At 36.7% G+C, this 18998-nt stretch overlaps 2 protein-coding genes across 2 annotated transcripts in view; both read left to right on the top strand.

The window, feature by feature from the left end:
• EED (embryonic ectoderm development) overlaps window positions 1-3382 on the top strand; it is a 33057-nt gene extending 29675 nt beyond the window's left edge. Inside the window, exons 9-12 of the mRNA XM_036747067.1 lie at window positions 640-745; window positions 1702-1860; window positions 2504-2577; window positions 3024-3382. Coding sequence (XP_036602962.1) covers window positions 640-745; window positions 1702-1860; window positions 2504-2577; window positions 3024-3150 — 466 coding nt within the window. The 3' untranslated portion in view covers window positions 3151-3382. The remainder of the gene's footprint in view (window positions 1-639; window positions 746-1701; window positions 1861-2503; window positions 2578-3023) is intronic.
• Window positions 3383-17019: 13637 nt separating this feature from the next.
• HIKESHI (heat shock protein nuclear import factor hikeshi) overlaps window positions 17020-18998 on the top strand; it is a 40190-nt gene continuing 38211 nt past the window's right edge. Inside the window, exon 1 of the mRNA XM_036742715.1 lies at window positions 17020-17274. Within this exon, the coding sequence (XP_036598610.1) occupies window positions 17245-17274 (30 nt within the window). The 5' untranslated portion in view covers window positions 17020-17244. The remainder of the gene's footprint in view (window positions 17275-18998) is intronic.

Here is an 18998-nt window from a genome sequence, read left to right as displayed (position 1 = left end):
AACACCCGAAGGCCCCTCTTTTTTGGCTTAAAAATATAAGGCAAACTGCCTTCCCCTCCGTGCTAGAGTTAAAGTCTACCCTTGGTTTGCTTACATTAATCTCCTCTAAAGTGAGAATAACATAAAAAGAACTTTAGGGAATTGGCACTTCATTTATGGTTTCCTAAAATGAAATAGTTAACACCTTTGGATTTTTAATCTCTGACTGGGATTCATTTATTGTTCTAAATAAATCTACTCAGTCTATTCAGAAAGCTGTGAAACTAAATTTTTAGCTATAATATTTATAATTCTCCAGCCTGTCTCAAAAGATTAGTGCATTTTAAAGCTCTTTAGATTTAAATAGAAGAAAAGAGAATTTGCCATCTTTTAAGTTACTTCTTTCAGGCGTGTTTTTCAAAAATATTAAGTTGAAAGAAGAAAGTAGAAAATAAAAACTGATCATGAAAATGATTGATGAGGCAGCACTCCATGAGTAAAAAAGGAGTAAGTTCTCAGCCATTGGAGAATACCAGAACAAAGAGAAATTAATATTCCTCTTGTTTTATTTTTCACACTTTTACATTTTTAAACAGTGAAAATGAATGTGCCACTGCTGTTCTCCTTTTTTGAGTTTTGACATATCCATTCTTCCTGCAGGCCATTTATTTCTCAGAAAGTTCATTTCCCTGACTTTTCAACCAGAGACATACATAGGAATTATGTCGATTGTGTGCGATGGTTAGGAGATCTGATACTTTCCAAGGTATAGTAGCTGTTGTTAAGCTGTATTTCTTTGTGTGTGTTGGGACTCCTTTTTAGGGAGTTTGCCAATTGAATACAGTTAGTTTTATTATGAATCTTGACAAATTGTATAACAGTTTCCAAATCATAAGTGCCCTGTGTTTCTTTGACAGAAAATAGGGAGTTTATTTAACCAAAAGCAAATATTTGGTTTTGCAAAGAATAATCTTCTATTTTTAACTAATCTTGATAGTTGTCAGTGGTGATAGAAAGTGTTCTGCTGGGCTTCTTTTATTCTTTTACCTATTTGTCCCAGGTACCTTGAGATTTTTTAAGTTCGCAAAATTATTTTAGAAAACATTAGAGCATTGAATTTTAGTTATTCTCAACCCTTTTGTAGGAAACTTGTTTAGATAATAACCTTTCTACTTTAAAATCTCATATTTTAAGTCAAGTCTTAAAAACATGGATTTTTGCAAAGGATCTCATGGAAAAGGTATGTGGTAGTATAATTGTGTGTATTAATGAGTATTAAAATAGAATCAGAAAGCGTTACTGTTTTCACTGGGAATTCTGAAAGTCTCTCTGAATCCATATCAAGGTTAGGTATAGTTTATCCCATTTAAAAAAAAAAGCATTTGGATTTGGAGAATTATCAAAGGCACAAAACAGACTATTGTATAGCCATTATCTTGTACTTTACATCAGAGAAACTAGTGCTTTGAAATGTGTCCACAGATGACGTGCGATATCAGGTATCTTAAATGTGATGGAACTTTAAAATCAATTTATTTCTGAATTTCCTACTTCAGTCTCTTCACAATAGAGGGAATTTGTGCCTTGGGTGGGAGGTTGAACTAGCTTTGAGTTCCCTTCTAATTATAAAACTTTACAGTTCTGTAAATTTAACTAAAGTAATAATTGGGGGGAAAGCCCTGTTTTAAATTTTTTTCCTTTTATCATCTTTCTGTATTTCAGTCTTGTGAAAATGCCATTGTGTGCTGGAAACCTGGCAAAATGGAAGATGAGATAGATAAAATTAAACCTAGTGAGTCAAATGTGACTATTCTTGGGCGATTTGATTATAGTCAATGTGATATTTGGTACATGAGGTTTTCAATGGATTTCTGGCAGAAGGTAATACTTTGTTTTCATACTTTTAAAATGATTTATATTTAGAAAATTGTAGTTCAATTTGTATTTTATTGTGCCTCTGGTCTGTTTATCTAGAATGTTCATGTGGATATGTGGATTGATTTCCTTTCTTTATCTACAGAGGATATTTGGTGCTGTCTCTGGGTTTATGTACCATCTGCAGTGCTTATTATGAGTGAAATTGGCAGTTGGGTATTAAGTTTTTTTCAAATAACCCCTGTTACTAAGCTATTATGTCAAAAGATTAAAGGGTTATTCTTTAGCAGTTTTCTGCCCTTTGCCTGAAAAATTCTTATAGTTGAGAAGAAATAGTAGAGAAGGAGGTGGTGAGAAACATGTCAGTTATTTAAACAGAACAGAAATTTGCTAAGAATTGTTGACAACAAATTACCCTGAAATGTCTTTCACTAAGAGTTTGAATCACTTCGTATAGTTTTTGCTGCCATTCTTTTAATATGAACTATATCACATGTAGTCCAAGTAATGATTGTTGAGAGTGCAATCAGAGGAAGGTGCTGATATTTTCCTTCAGTAGAAAAAATATAAATTGTCAGGTTTTCTACATTTTTTAGGCATGCTTTCTACCCAGAAACTTTTATTTATATATTTCTAATGATTTCTTCAGATGCTTGCATTGGGCAATCAAGTTGGCAAACTTTATGTTTGGGATTTAGAAGTAGAAGACCCTCATAAAGCCAAGTGAGTATTCATAAATTTCTCTTCATGCTTCCTATTCCCATCTCCCCAACAATTTAGGAAGCAGTAAATAGTACATTGTTATCTTTATTTAACAAACCTTTTGTGTTTGATGTCCTTAGATGGACATTATTAAATTGAAGCAATATTGATAGATTAAATAAATGTGCTTTTATTTCTGTTGAGCTATGATTACATAAGGATTCTTTAAAAACTTATTTTTTCTTTTAATTGATAATTTCCCTCAAGTTTTATGGAAAGCTATTACCTTATATTACCTTAGAATAAAGTGATTTGTCTAACTGAAGTACTTTTTATGTGATTGTGAAACATTTGTTCATTTTGTAGTTTTATTGTAGAGAAAATAATTAATGGTGATTGCTACTGCCAGTATTTTGTGTGCTCCTTTAACCTTTAGTCTTGGTTTTTGTTTTTTTTTTTCCCCACAGATGTACAACACTTACTCATCCAAAATGTGTTGCTGCCATTAGACAAACCAGTTTTAGCAGGGATAGCAGTATTCTTATAGCTGTTTGTGATGATGCTAGCATTTGGCGCTGGGATAGACTTCGATAAATTACTTTTTATTAATTGAAAGTAGACGATTTCTTTGTACAATATAATCTTCTACTGTGTCTTGCTAGTAAAAGCACCTAGAGCATCGCTAGCATTTAGAGTTGTGTTGTCTTTTTCCAGTGTACAATCAGCCTGAGCTGAACGTAGTGATGTTTACATTGTTTACATTCTTTGTACTGTCTTCCTGCTCAGACTCTACAGCTTTTAATAAAAATTTATTTTTGTAAAGCTCTCTGTATTGAGTCCATTTTCCTTTTTTATTGTGTTTAAAAGATGCTCTACAGCCTTTAACACAGTTATACTATTGTTTTTGGTAATTATTCTTATTATAGGCAATAAAAAATAGAGTTTACATGACCCTTTCATATTTCAAAATGAATTCTGAATATAATTTTGATCCTAACACTTGAATGATTAAATTATGTACACTTCATTGAAAGAAATTATAAGCATAATAGCTTATTTTAAAAAATTAGTTAATTATGACTTGTCAAAAAATATTTCTCTTTATAATCATAGGAATATTTATTATACAAAGACTTGACAGAATTTTCATATTCTTGGCTGTTTTGAAAAATTTAAATGTACTAGGAGAAGAAACTTAAGTATTTAAGTACCTAATATATTTCTCATGCTGGGTGGGAGAATGGGAACCAAAAAAAGAAAAGTGACATGGCTACAGAGTTATATGACATCCCTTTAGGAATTGATAATCTTGGTGAGATGAGACTTGTTCAGTAAAACTGAGTAATAAACTATGAAACAATGCTTACATGTGAGTTATAGTTGAGAAGCAGCAAAGGATAGTACAGGCCAGAGTTATTGAAGAATGCTTAAGTGGTTTTAGGTGTTTTTTTTTCCCACTTTTAGCATAAAGTATTGACATTTATTTAGTTCCCATAAAGTGCTAAGGAGCACAGGCCAAGCTGCAAAGAATTGTAGTATTAATCTACTCAAGAATAGAGAAGATTGACTGTAAGTTCCAGGCAACTTTTGTTGACAACAGTTTTCCCTTTAGTCTTTTAAGCTACAGTGTTAAAAATAATCATAACTACTTGGTATTGGGGGTTTTTTTTGGTAACACTTTTTGTTTCTGTTTGTCTAGAAAAATAATTTTTAATACCTTATTTTTAAAAGATTTGCTGCATAACGTGATTTTTTTTTCAGTATATTACAGTTTAAGCAAAAAGAGAACTTAGAGGTCATCTACTCCAGTTTTACAGATGAGAAAACAGAGGTTCTAAAGTCTTTATAGGCAATAAGAGGAAAGACCAAGAGTTGAACTCCAGCCCCATGACTTCAGATCCAGCATTCTTTCCAGTATACCTTACAGACCAGGCAAGAGCATGTCTCTAATTTTTATAATGAAAGGAAAAATTGATTTAATATGTAAAAATGTGTTTCACAGGCACTAATATTTTCAGAAACATCTCTAATCTTTGAAATTTTTATGCCTTTTAAAATGATAAAGAGAAAAGTAAATTATTTTATGTAAAATCTGTTTGCAATAAAGTATTTAGATAAATCTAAAATGATAAAGGGAAAAGTAAATTATCTTATGTAAAATCTGTTAGCAATAAAGTATTTAGATAAATCTAAACACCATTTCAGTTTGATTTTTTTAAAATGTTTTCTGGCCCTTAAAGTCTTTTTTTGTAACATATGTTTGTTATGGTACAGATTGAAAACCTATCTGTTCCTTCTCAGCTTATACATATTTTCTTGGTTGTCTTAACCAATAAATACTCCAGAAGTTCTGTCCAGTGTGCTGGAGGCCTTCTGTTTTGTGTTTTAACATTTCATAGGAAAAAAAGTACAGCATCCTCAGCCTTCACTCATGTCCAGTCATTTGCCAAATCTTGTCATTTCTAGCCCCACGATATTTCTTGCAGACCTGAACTCTGATCACACAGTCATATAAAGTATTGGTCTACCTGATGAAATTTCTCTTTCCCTTCCCCTCCCCCTCTCCCCATTCAACAATTTCCAGTGGTGGCTCCTTATTCTCACTAGGATCAAATATACGCTCCTCTGACATTTAAAGCACTTTGCCACCTGGCTGCATTCTTCTTTTCCAGATACCTTACATATTATATCTATGTTCCAGCCATACTGGTTTAAATGTACTTTTCTAGTCAAGCACTTTACTGTGTGTCTTGCACTGTGCTAAGTGCCAGAGATACAAAGAAAGGCAAAAATAGGCCCAGGACTTGAGGAACTCATTCTAATGAGAGAGATAGCATGTGTATATGTAAAAACAAAATTTATACAGGATAAATTTGAGGTAATCTTGGAAGCCATGAGCATTAAGGAAAAATGAAAAAAGATTTCTTGTAGAAGGTGGACTTTTTTTTTTTTCTGAGATTTTAGGGAAGACAGATGAGGGAGTATTCCAGGTGTGGGGGACAGCCAAAAAAAAAGTACAACAGAGTTAAGAGATGGTAATGTCTTGAGCAAGGGGATTAGAGTCACTATTATGGAGTCTGAAGTAATGTGTAAGAAGACTGGAAAAGTAGAAAAGGACCAGGCTATGAAGAGCTTTAGAAGTCAAACAGGAACTACTATTTGATCCTAAAGGTAATAGGGAATTACTAAAGTTTATAAAAATGGAGGTGGGGGAGAGGTTAACGTGGTCACTCTTCTGCTTTAAGAAGGTCTAGATCAAGCAAAATTGTGTAGAAGAAAAGAGGGTCCAGGACAAAGCTTTGAGGGTTGGCCAGGTAGTGGGTATGCGCTGCACAAAGATTCAGCAAAAAAGTCTGGGAAGGAAAACCTGGAGGAAGTAGGGTCACAAAAACCTACACAGAAGCCAGTCTTACATTGGGTAAGAGGCTGACTGACCCAAAGGCTACAGAAAGGTCAAGAAAGATATGGATTGAGCAAAAGGCCACTATGTTTGGCAATTGGTTAATAGATAATTGGTAACTTGGAAGATAACAGTTTCAGTTGAACAGACTTCAGAGTTGAGAGAGGAAGGGAAATAGAAATACCTATAATAGCATTCCCAAGCAGTGAAATGAAGGAAAGAGATGATCTATAAGAGAGACAAATCTGGCACAAATTTTTTTGAGGATGGGGAAATGAACAGGTGATAGCAAAGAAACAGCCTAAGTAGATAGATTACAAAAGGTGAGAGTGAGGATGACTGGGCAATCTACTCTAGAAAACTAGGTCACTTGTGTATGCCTCGAGATTTGCCTTGGCAAGAACTATGTCTTTGTGTGAGACAGGAGTGAAGGAGAGCGGAGGAAGGCATCTGATGTGAGATGAGACGTAGAACAGGTATGGGGGATGAGTGTGGTGGCCTACAACACCACCCAGTGGCTGGTACCAAACTAAAATGTAGTTGGGAAATAAATTTTTTTTAATACATAAAAATACAGTAGAACATAGATAATGTGGTTTTCTATGTCAATATGTAGTCCATGGGGATCCTTATGTGTTGCCCCAGTTTCCATTTGAGTTTGACTCCTCTGATGTAGAGAATATACTCTCCCACTGTTAATTACATAGCATAGTTTGTTAGAGCAAAATGCTTTCTTAAGGCTTCCAACAAGCTTTCCCCATGTACATATCAAAATTATACAAGATTCTATGAAAGAATTTTAAGACTCTGTGAAAAATGGAAAAAAGAATGGAAAAGTTATTTATTAAGCATTTACTCTGGGCCAAACACTGCAGGAAGAAGATACGTTAAAATTCAAAAAAAAGGACAGCAGCAGCATGTTCATTTTCATTGTTTAGAAATGTAAAAGTGTGAAAAATAAAACACAACAGGGCTGTTAATTTCTTTTTGTTCTGGCATTCTCCAATGGCTGACTCCTTCCTCCTTTCTACTGTTGGGGAGCTCAGCATCATTAGGCAGTCAGAGCCTTTCATAACCTAGCTACCTTTCCCTTTCTAATCTCACACCTTACTTCCAGCCACAAACTCTTTGATCTAGTGACACTAGTTTCCTTGCTGTTCCATGAGCAAGATACCATCTCTGAGCTCTGTGCATTTTCTCTGGCTGTCTGCCATCCCTAAAATACTTTCCTTCCTCCACTCCAACTATTGACCTCCTTGACTTTCTTTTAAGACAAAGCTGAAATCCTATCCTCTACAGGGAGCATTCCCCAACCCCTCCTAATTCCAGTGTCTCTCCTCTATTAGTTATTTCCTATTTATCCTAAATATAACTTGCTTTATAGATATATATAGATATATATATAGATATATATATATAGATATATATATAGATAGATATATGTATATATATATTTGTTTGCATGTTGTTTTCCCCATTAGATTGTGAGCTCCTTGAGCTGTCTTTTGCCTCTTTTTATATCTAAGTGCTTAGCATGGTACCTGGCACATAGTAGGCACTAAATAAGTGTTTGTTGATTGATTGATTGCCTGGTTTCCATATGGACTCCAGAACTAGGAGTAAGATTACTTACCATATGGTACTTTGCCAACATGAATGAAACTTTGACTTAAAAGCAAAGACTGGCCAACCCAAGACCTGCTTCGATACTTCACAGGAGAATCAGTCCCTATGCACAGGAATGGACAACATGACTAAGAGTTTAATGTGTTACAAGGCACTTTGTCAAATGAAAATATGTAATTTACAGTACCACAGCAACAACTACCATGCAAAGGAAAAATGACATTTCTACCTTTGACCAATAACCCTCCAGATACTAAAAAAAAAAAAAAAATCACAAAATTATTTATAATGAATATTTTCTTCCATTTTGCACCAAAAACATTGTGATTTGCAAAAGATATGAGCTTGGCAGTGAACTACAAGACTTCTAGGACTATTTAGCCTAGAGTTGTGTTGCCATTTTGCTCATATGATTGTAAGGTACTGACCTCTGCCTTCTATGTATGACAAATTTATCTCCAACATCTGCTTCATTGCCAAGCTGTGCCTCCCTCCCTGTCATTCTTCTCCCAACCACTCCACCTGAGGTTCCTCCCCTCTGACCATCAGATTATTGCCCAAACCACCTCTTTACCTCCTATTTCCACCTATCAGCTCTTTGCCTTCTCCAAAATTACCAATAACAACTAGATATGTGAAAGTGGAAAATATTCTTTTAAGATCAACAATGGCTGTATTAATCAATGCTCATAAACAAGAATTAGTAAACATGGCAATAAAATTTTCATTTTTATAATAAAACTTCAAGGAAAATATTTTTAGTTTTAAAATGTAATGTTATCTATGTTTTATTGAGTTTTTATTTATTTTGTTATTCTCCAATTACATTTTAATTTGGTTCTGGAGCACTGCGGAGTGCTGAGGGAGCATGGAGCCAGTGTTCCGTGTGCTTGATACCTCTTCTCTAACAACTTCCTCAGAAGGAAATAGGCAAGACCTGGAAATAATTCAGCTCTCTCTCGTTCCAAAAGGATAGAATACTGACCAGCAAACTTTGAACCATGGGGGAAGGGTGGTTTTGGAATCTGATTTTAAACTTACTAAGTTTTATGTTTCCAGTGTGATATGTAGGGAGAAATATCCATCAAGTATTTGGAAATGTGGGACTAGAGCTTAGGGAGGATATAGTGAAGGTATAAGATTTTAGAGTCAACATCAAAGAAGTTATAATTGGAGATAGGGAAAAGTATGAAATCAATATTGGATGGAGTAAAGAGGGCCAAGGAGAGCTCCTCTGCAGAGAAGCCCACTTTTGAGGGATGAAAGAGAGATGAGGAGCCACTGAATGAGACAAAGAAGGAGTCAGACTGTTGGGAGAACCATTGACATGTTTTAACATAGGAACCAGGGGAGAACTGAGTGCTAAGCAGGGGTGTGATCAACAGTGCCAAGAAATCAAGGAGAATGGGGGTAAGTGGAGGGAAAAGAATCTTAAATTTAGACATGCTATGTTTATTAAAGTTTTCCTCTGATCTACCAGTCTAATAACCATCAAAAAAAATGAGGTTATTCTGGCATGATTTTTTTTTTAATCAGGATGGTTCTTAATGATCAACACTTCCTTTTCTAGGTGCTAACAAACATCCCCTTTGATAAAAGAATCTAGAATTTTCCTATGAATTAAAGTCAAACTCACTGGCCAGCCTCAATCCCCTTCCCTTTTTTTTCCTCTCCAAGCTGCACATTCCTCCCTGACTTTCCCTACAACAACTCAAACGTCTCTAGGAAGAGGAAACTCACTTCAGCCTTGGACTTCACACATTTTAAGTACTCTCAACCTCTTTGTTCCCTCCTTCTGCCTGGCTGGTTCTTCCCAGAACTTCCATTTCAAGTAGGATGGCCAGACCACACCATGCCTTCATTCTTCTCAAGGCTGCACTCTCGACTTTCTTCCAGGATGTTACAACATCCAGAGCTAATTAAGTACCTTTATTCTTTCCAACCCTTTCCAGCTTCCTTTAATTTGTTGTCTTCCCTCATTAGAATGTAAACTTCTTCATTGTAGGATATTTCTTTCTGCCTGTATTTTTTTTTCTCAGTGCTTAGCACTATGGCCACACATTGAAAGTGTTCAATAAACGCTTGTTGACTTTTTTAAAAATTAGATTTGCTCTCCTCCAGTTTTCTGGAACCTCTACACCATTTTTCAAAGATCACTCACTGACTGATTCAGCAACTACATTTGCCATTTATTTCAGTACCTGGTATCTTAGTTTATCCTAGTAACTTGAGCTCATGTAGGGCACCAGGGTGCTTTCCTAATTGTTTTGGGTTTCAATTTCCTGTTGATTATTTTTCTTCTTATTTGGTTAGACAAAGAAAATGAGTCGAATAGTTCTGGTTTCTCTTTATCATGACATATCATACACTAGTCCTACCCCTTCTTTGATTTCTGTAACTTAAAAAAAAAGCTTTGTTGTTGTTGCTGTCTTTAGCATTAATTGGCAGGCTTGTTTCCCATGTCAAAGCATTTTTTTAAATTTTTATTTATTTTTAATTTATGGAATAAAACAGGCATTTCCATAACAGTATAATAGAAGATGATTACACATGAAATTGCAAATCTGTTAATGTGCAACTTGCTGTTCCTTTTAAATATAATAAAGTTGTCATGTAAATTTCTTTTTTTATTTTTTTTTCTTTTCTCCCCCTCCTCTTGAGATGGCTACCATTAGACATAAATACATATATATATGTAAAAACATTCTATACTTCTATTTGATCAATTCTTTCTCTGGATGCAGATAGAAGCTTCCTTCATATGTCCTTTGTAGTTAATTTGAGCATTTGTAACAGCCAAAATGACTTATTTGTTCAATTTGTCCTTAAAATAATATTGCTGTTACTGCATATAATGTTCTCATGGTTCTGCTCATTTTGCTCATCATTTCATGCAAATCTATCCATGATTTTCTAAGATCAAGCTCATCATTTCTTATAGCACAGTAGTATTCTAACACAATCATATACCACAACTTGTTTTGCCCTTCCCCAATTGATAGGCATCCCCACAATTTCCAGTTTTTTGCCACCACAAAGAGAACTGTTATAAATATTCTAGAACATATAGGTTCTTTTTCTTTTCCCTTAATCATCTTTGGAAACAGAGCTAGTAGTGGTATTGCTGGGTCAAAAGCTGTATACATGGTATAATAATTCTTTGGGAATAATTCCAGATTGCTCTCCAAAATGGTTGGATCAGTTCATAATTCTACCAACAATGAATTAGTGTCCCAATTTTTCCACATTCCCTCTAACATTTGTTGCTTTCCCCTTCAATCATTTTGGCCAGTCTGATAGGTATAAAATGATATCTCAAGGTTGTTTTAATTTGCATTTCTCTAATCAAGAATGATTTAGAGAATTTTTTCATATGACTATAAATTGTTTCGATTTATCTAAAAACTGCCTGTTCATGTCCCTTGATCATTTATCAAATGGGGAATGACTTGTATTCTTAAAGATTTGACAAGGTACATTATATATTTGAGATATGAGACCTATATATGAGAAACTATAAAAATTTCTCTCCCCACCCTCTGATATTGGCTACATTTGTTTTATTTATATAATCAAAATCATCCATTCTACACCTCACAATGCTCTCCATCTTTTGTTTAGTTATAAATTGTTTGCCTGTCCATCTGTCTGATAAGTAATATGTTCCATGTTCTTCAGATTTTCTTGTAATATCTTTCTTTATATCTGGGTCATGTATCCATTTTGATCGTATCTTGGTAAATGGTATAAGATATTGGTCTGTGCTCAATTTCTGTCAGACCGCTTTCCAGTTTTCCCAACAATTTTAACCAAATAATGAATTCTTATCCCCAAATCTCAAGTCTTTACACTTGTCAAATACAAGGTTACTGTATTTATTTGCTATTGTAAATTGTATGTCTACCCTGTTTCATTGATATACCTTTTTGTTTCTTAGCCAGTACCAGATAGTTTTGATAATCATTGCCTTATAATAAACTTTAAGGTCTGGTACTGCTAAACCTCTTTCCTTTACATTTTTTTTCATTATTCTTGACTTTTTTCTTCCAAACAAATTTTGTTATTATTTTTTCCAATTTAGTAAAATAATCTTTTGTTAATTTAATTGGGATAACATTGAATATATAAATTAAAGTAAAATTGTTATTTTCTTATTATATTGGCCTACCTACCCATGAACAATGAATATTTCTACAATTATTTAAATCTGATTTTATTTATATAAAAAGTTTTTTTAAAAATTAATTTTATCTATATAGTTCCTGGGCTTGTTTTGGCAGGTATACTCCAGGTATTTAATATTTTCCAGAGTTATTTTAAATGAGGTGTCTTTACTATCTCTTGCAGGGATTTCTTTGTGATAAATAAGAATGCTGATGATTTATGTGGATTTACTTTATTTTATATCCTGCTACTTTGCTAAAATTACTAATTGTTTCAACTAACTTCTTAGTTGACTTTTTGGGATATTCCAAGTATATCATCATATCATGTGCAAAAAGAGATAGTTTTATTACCTCATTCCCCATTCTGGTTCTTTCTAGTTCTTTTTCTTCTCATTGTTATGACTAGGCTTTACAATACAATATTGAGTAATATTGGTGACAGTGGGCACACTTGTTTCATACCTGATCTTACTGAGAAAGCTTCTAGTTTATCCCCATTACAAATAATGCTTGCTGATGGTTTTAGATAAATGCTTTTATCAATTTAAGGAAAAATCCATTTATACCTATACTTTCAAGTGTTTTCAGTAGAAATGAGTTATTTTAAAGTTTTTAAAGGTTCTTTTCCCACCTCTGGACTCCTTTGTCTCTGTCTAATCTTTAATATGTGTAAAGAATTGTAAAATTTCTCCCTTCCCTTATGATACCACCATGACTGGGCTTGGGGAGTACTTGGCTTCTTTCCTTCTACTCCAAGGGCATAGGATGTGTTCAGGGAGGACTGGTACCTCTCGTGTGATGGCTGCTGAGCTCTTTTCAAGGCTGCTTTTCACTTTTGGTGTCCATCTGTTCCACCCAACTCTAACTTGTGGCTCCAAGAAGCTGTAGCATGCACAGCAGCCACACCCGGGTAAATCGTTTCAGCAGATGGGCGAAACCAGGTTGAGGGTAACTGAGGGGTCTCAAACTCATTGGTGAGTTAGGGGGGTGTCTACCCCAAGCATGTGAAAACTTCCTCTGGTGGAATGGGTGGATGAAAACAATTTGTTCCAGTGGCCATAAAAACAGCTGAAGTAGGTGCTGTGGAGCACTTGAGCTTGGTTAGACATCGAAGACACCAAGGTCATCCACTGCATCCTGAACCATCATCAGTTGTCTTGATTCTGGTTCTGCCACTGGACTGTGATGACTGGAGGAGAAAGTGAGGCTGATGACTTCATGCAATTCTGCCTCACTTAAATCTAATTTACTCATGAATCAAAGGACATCACTCATTTTTACCTACTCCAAGAAATATTGTTGGATTGGAAGGAAGAAGCCTGAAATTTGGCCAGAAAGATAATTTGGGACACAGTTGCAGGGAGAGTGTCATATTCTTGATGACTTAGATAAAATGAGATAATATTTTAAATCTTTTTTGCAAACCTTGAAGCACTATATAAATATTAGCGATTATTATTGCTGTTACTTAGCACATTTTCATGAGTCCAGAGAATGTCAGAATTGTCACTCAAAGGAGAAACACAGAATAGGGACTTTTGTTTGGCATTTTGTTAGACTTGGATGCAAGGGATACAAAAATCTCTAATTAAAACAAGAGATCTTTGGAAATAGTTCCTTCTTTTGAGGAAAGGGTTCACTTAAGGATCAACCAGACTAAGATACTCTTGGCTGAGGACTGTAGGGTGGAAAAAAGCAATGGGGAATTCCTCAGAGAACCAGGAAAGAGAATATAGGAGTTTTGGGTGGAATTCAGTGAGTCGAGCTATGATGCTACCATATGCAGGGAACTATGGAGAATTCTAAGGAGAGCATGAGTTGGGCTGGGGAAACAGAACAATCATGGAAGAGATGATGATGAAGAGTCAATAGGCATTTTAAAGGTCTACTATATACAAGGCACTGTTCTAAAGGTTGAGTATATAGAGAAAGGCAAAACCAAACCAAAATAAACAACAATAATTAAAAAAAAATTCCTACTGTGAAGTACACAGTTTATTGGGAGAGACAACATTTGAACAACTGTGCACAAACAAGATATACACAGGATAAATTGGAGATAATCAAGAGAGGGAAGGCACTACTAGCCTTAAGGATCAGGAAAGGCTTGTTGTAGAAGACAGGATTTTAGTTGAGACTTGAAGGAAGTCAGAAGTAGGAGGAAGGAGAGAATTTCAGACAGAGAAAAGCCAGTGAAAATTTGTGAGGTGAGAGATGGAGCATCTCATGCAAGTGATCCTTGTGCAAGGATCATAAAGGCCTTAGAGGGGAGTAAGGTAGAAGAAGAAAAGACCAAGAAAACCTCAATAGGAAATATGAGCTGAGATTTGCATGATACCTGTAAGTGACTGAGGCTACACAAGTGTTTAGGAAAGGGCTTTTCTCTGGCAGGAATTATTGTTTCTATGGGTTCCTATTGTGGATCATTTAATACCATTTTATATCATTTTTGTAATTTCAATAAGACCCAGAGTCTGAATTAATGATCAGCTGGAGGAGGAGCCTGGACCTGGGCTTCTTTGTTCTCTGAAGTTTGCTCAGAGAATACCTTTTTCCTTTGTCAACAAGGCCAGATAGGGCTGACCTAAGAACAATCTTTCCCCTGTTAACCATTAAAGGATGAGACCCCAATCCCGAGAAACTACCTCACTTAATATTTTATGGGCATATACTATGTTATGGAATGGTAAATTAAACACAGAAACGCTGGGTTGTAGTTTTAACTGACACTTGTCAACACTCATTGTATTTACAACCTACTTCATTAAGGAAAATCCTTGTCTTGTATCATGGTTAAATATACATGGGGATCATAAAAGTGAAGTAATACAGACATGCTGAATTGTGACTGTTCGAAAAATGTACATGAGCTTTCTTATTTCTTTGTCCAGCAGTCAGACCTTTGTCTGGCTCCATGATCATGTCTGTCTGCTATGCTTAAGGGAATAAATGAATAAGTAATATAAATTTTTATACCACTTAGCTCTGTTTGCCTCCTTTAACCAAACTCTCAGGTCAACACTATCTAAATGTTTTCTAAAATAAATAAATAGATAAATAAATGCTTTCTCCTCTAAGTTTTGTGAACCATGGGCTTGAAATGGAACTGTGATAACACCCTGAGTAATGTAAAATACTAGATTCCTAGCTTACCTGAGTGAAGTCAGTGACCCAAAGGAGTTGGAATTCTTCAAGATGTCCCTAAAACCTTTTATACCAAGTGAGAAGGACTGACTCAAAGCTTACACATTCTTAACTCCATTTTCTCTTCTTTTCTTTTCTTTTGGTCTGGACTAGCAATTTTGTCAAGGTCCTAGGTGGGGCAGTAGATAGAGAGCTTTACCTAGAGTCAGGAAGACTCATCTTCATGAGTTCAAATCTGGCCTCAGACACTAGCTGTGTGACCCTGGGCAAGTCATTTAATTCTGTTTGCCTCAGTTTTCTCTTCTACGAAATGAGCTGGAGGAGGAAATAGGAAACTACTCCAGTATCTGAATAAATGATTTTTATCAGGTATAGGGAATTCTGAGTGTTGAACCTGAAAGTTGGTTGAAGGAAACAACAGGCTAAGGGATAGAAAAATTCATATTGCTTATTTATTTATTCATTCCCCTTAAACTTAGCGGATACATGCATGCTTGGGGGCCAGACTAAGTCTGACTCCCCAGACAAAGAAATGAGGAAGCTTAAATACATTTTTTTTTGGTCCCAACACAGCAGCCTGCATTACATCACTTTTATGACTCCCATGTATGTTAATTATGATACAAGACAAGGATTTTCCTTAATGGGATAGATTGTAAATACAGTAAGTCAGATAGTTGACAAAGTGTCAATTGAAATTACAACCCAGGATCTCTGTGTTTAATTTGCCATTAACATTCCATAATATAGTATATGCCCATAAAATATTAAGATAAGGAAGTCCCAAAATTCAAGATAGTGTCTGGGGGCAAGGTTCTCACCCTTAATGGCCATGGACAGACAAAGGAATGCTCTATCTGAGTGTGTTGACATAAGAAGAGGCATCTCGGAGCTTACTCAGAGAACAAAAAAGCTGTTAGGACCAGGCTTTTCTTCTGGTTAATCAGTTCAGACTCTGTGTCTTATTGAAATTACAAAAATTATATAAAATGGTATAAAATGTTCCACATCGGTTAGAGAAATTTCTTTCTTCCAATGCAGAATATATCTGTCTTGAAACTTAAGGTCTTAGAGAATTGCTTAGGGATATTGAGAAGTCAGTTAACAAACATTTATTAAGCACCTGTTATGTGCCAGCCATGAGCTAAGCAAGAGGGATACAAGAAAAGGTCAAAAGACAATCCTTGCTCTCAACAAACACAGTTTAAATGGGCGAAACAAAATGCAAGCAACTATGTACAAAAAAGCTATATACAGGATAAATTGGGAATAATCAGAAGAGGGGAGTCATTAGAATTGAAGAGGATAGAGAAAGGCTTCTTGTAGAAGGTGGGATTTTAGCCTCAATTTGAAGGAAGGCAAAAAAGTCAGGAAGCAGAGAAGAAAGGGGTGAATAATCTAGGCAAGGGGGTCAGCTAGTGATAATGCTCAGAGTTGGGAAAAGAGTGTTCAAGGAACATCAAGCAGTTCAACTTCATCGGATTGCAAAAACAAATGGGAAAGGGGGCTGTGCAAGGTGTAAAAAACTTGTAAAGAGGTGTGTGTTTGTGTGTGGGTGTATTGGGGTTGGCTATGAAGGGCTTTGAATGCTAAACAGAGGATTTTGTATTTGATCCTGGACGTTATAGGGAACCATTGAAGTTTGGGGGTGGGGTAGGCGGGGGACATATTTATATTAGCTCTTTAAACATGCAGAACACTTCACAAATTTGCTCACAATGTCGTTGGACTACCTACTCCTCGGGTTATTGTGAGTAAGGTACTCCATAAAATTTAAAATGAGAATAGGGACTAGTTCAGAAAATGCAAGCCAGCACCTCCTCTCCAATTTAGCCTCTTAGAGCTGAGGAGAGCACACCGTGATTTCAAGACGAAGTTACGTACACAACTCAGTCTCTGGAATACGAATCCCAGCATGCGTTGCCTCCGACGCCACGCCCACCGGGGGGGGAGTATGGTGAAAACTGCATGCTGGGATTTGTAGTCTTACGTGTGTGTATGTTGAGGGGCTTTGGGGGTGGCGGTGGGGGTAGTGTGGGTGTGTTTTCTCGCGTTTCCTTTCCTTCCGCACCCAGGCGGAGCTCGGTGGCGTCCCCGGAAGCGCTTGGCCCCAGCTGGGTGGGGGGCGGGGGCTCGGAGCGTAGGTCAGAGGTTGCAGGTCAGACACCGCCTCAGCGGGACGGCTCAATGGATATGTAGCTCGCCGGCTGGAGGGGTGGCTGCGCCTTCTGGAAACTTCCTGCGAGAAAGAGCGTCGCGAGCTCTGTGGCCCCTGCAGCTGCCGGGGCCGTCCTCGCCAAGCTCCTGGGGCTTTTCTGGCTCCCGCTCGGTGGAGGAGCCGCCACTGCCGCCATGTTCGGCTGCCTGGTGGCTGGGAGGCTGGTAAGGGACTGGGACTGGCCGTGGGGCAGCGAGGGTGGGCGGGGCGGTGCCGGGCCTGGGGGGATTCTCCCTCGGGGAGGAGGAGGGATAGTCCGGGTCTTGGACTCCTGGGACCGACGATGGGTGTGTGTGTGTGCATGCGTGTGTGTGATTGTGTAGTGTGCGTGCGTGTGCACATATGTAGTGTGTGTAATGTGTTGTAGTGTGTGTGTAATGTGTGTATATACGATGTGTGTAGTGCTTGAATGTGCGCATGTGTAGTGTGTTTAATGTATTGTAGTGTGTAAGTACTGTATAGTGTGTGTGCTATCGCTTTTGTTGTGTGACAGTGTTAGGTCCTATAAATACAGTTTTATGCTTTCGGAGGGTTCCAGTGTATGTGTATGTCTGCGTGCACATCTCTGTGTGCACACATACATAAATGGCCATCCTTTACACACCTGCATCAGCGCAGGATAGGCATCGTGGTGAATCAGAAGACGCTCTGGATTTACAACCACCACAAGACCTGGCATTGAATCTGCCTGCTCTGCTTTTCCGAATTTCATCATGAGCTGGGAATTCTTTTACTTCCTTGTCCTTGTAGGCCCTAGCACCTGCATAGCAGAGTGCCTGTCACTTGGGTAGTAGGAGCTTAATAAATGCTTGTTGATTGAGGGGGTTGATGGGCAAGTCACTTCACCTCTAGGTTACAGGGTTCACATCTGTGCAATGGAAGGTTGGATTAGGTTATCTTACCTAATGAGCTCGAGACCATTTTGTGTCATAAATCCGGTCTGGAAAAGCCTATGGACCCCTTCTTAGGATGTTTTTTAAATGCTGTAAATAAAATATGGAGGATTACAAGGAAATGAATTATGTTGAAATAGTTATCAAAATTCTAAAAAAAATTACAAGTTCACAGTCAGCAGATTGACACTAGAAGGATCAGGCACATCAATTGATGAAAAAATGTGCTATGAAATAAAAATTTTCCACTGACTATCTCTGTTTCCTTTATGGATTAAAAAAAAGAATACTCTGGGTCAATCTAGTATTTTTAAGATCCAGTCTTTCTAGTTTAAAAAAGATAGTTAGAAAGAAAATTTTACTGCTTAAAGTTTTCAGTGAGGCAGTTCCTGAGCCTGGAGTCAGGAACACTAGAGTTCAAATCCAGCCTCAGATACTTGCTAGTGATATGACGCTAGGGAAGTCACTTAACCTCTGTGAGCCTTAGTTTCTTCAGTTGTAAAATGGGGAGCATGGGTACCTACTTTGCAGGGTCGTTAATGAAAATTAAATGAGATAATATTTATAAAAGGCACTTGGCAGGTAGTAGGCTGCATATAAATTATTTCCATTCCCTTCTAGAAATTATTATAGTACTTTGGACAGGATGGTGGCATAAACTTGATTTTTAAAAAAGGGGCTAAATAGGGCTAAGATCCTGTTTGAATATTGAACACCTATAATAATGATAACTGAATTTTTTTTTGCCCTTGAAAGTTTGCAAAGCACTTGGCATACTTTACCCCATTTGAGCCTAGCCATGAAATCTGCACTTTAGAGATAAGGAAACTGAAGTTCCTAAAAGTCAAGTGACTTGCCCAAAGTCTTTTAGCTCATGTATGTTCTAGATAGCATTTTATTACAGTTCTCTAAGCTCCACATTTTGTACACTGTGGACTGCCTGCAGGGCCAAGGCACTAATAATTTTTAAGGTCCTACTCTTTGCAAAGAAATGT

This window comes from Trichosurus vulpecula, chromosome 2 (assembly GCF_011100635.1).
Source record: "Trichosurus vulpecula isolate mTriVul1 chromosome 2, mTriVul1.pri, whole genome shotgun sequence".
Taxonomy (NCBI): Eukaryota; Metazoa; Chordata; class Mammalia; order Diprotodontia; family Phalangeridae; genus Trichosurus; species Trichosurus vulpecula.
Note: the sequence above shows the minus strand (reverse complement) of the source record. Positions and strands in the feature narration are given on the sequence as shown.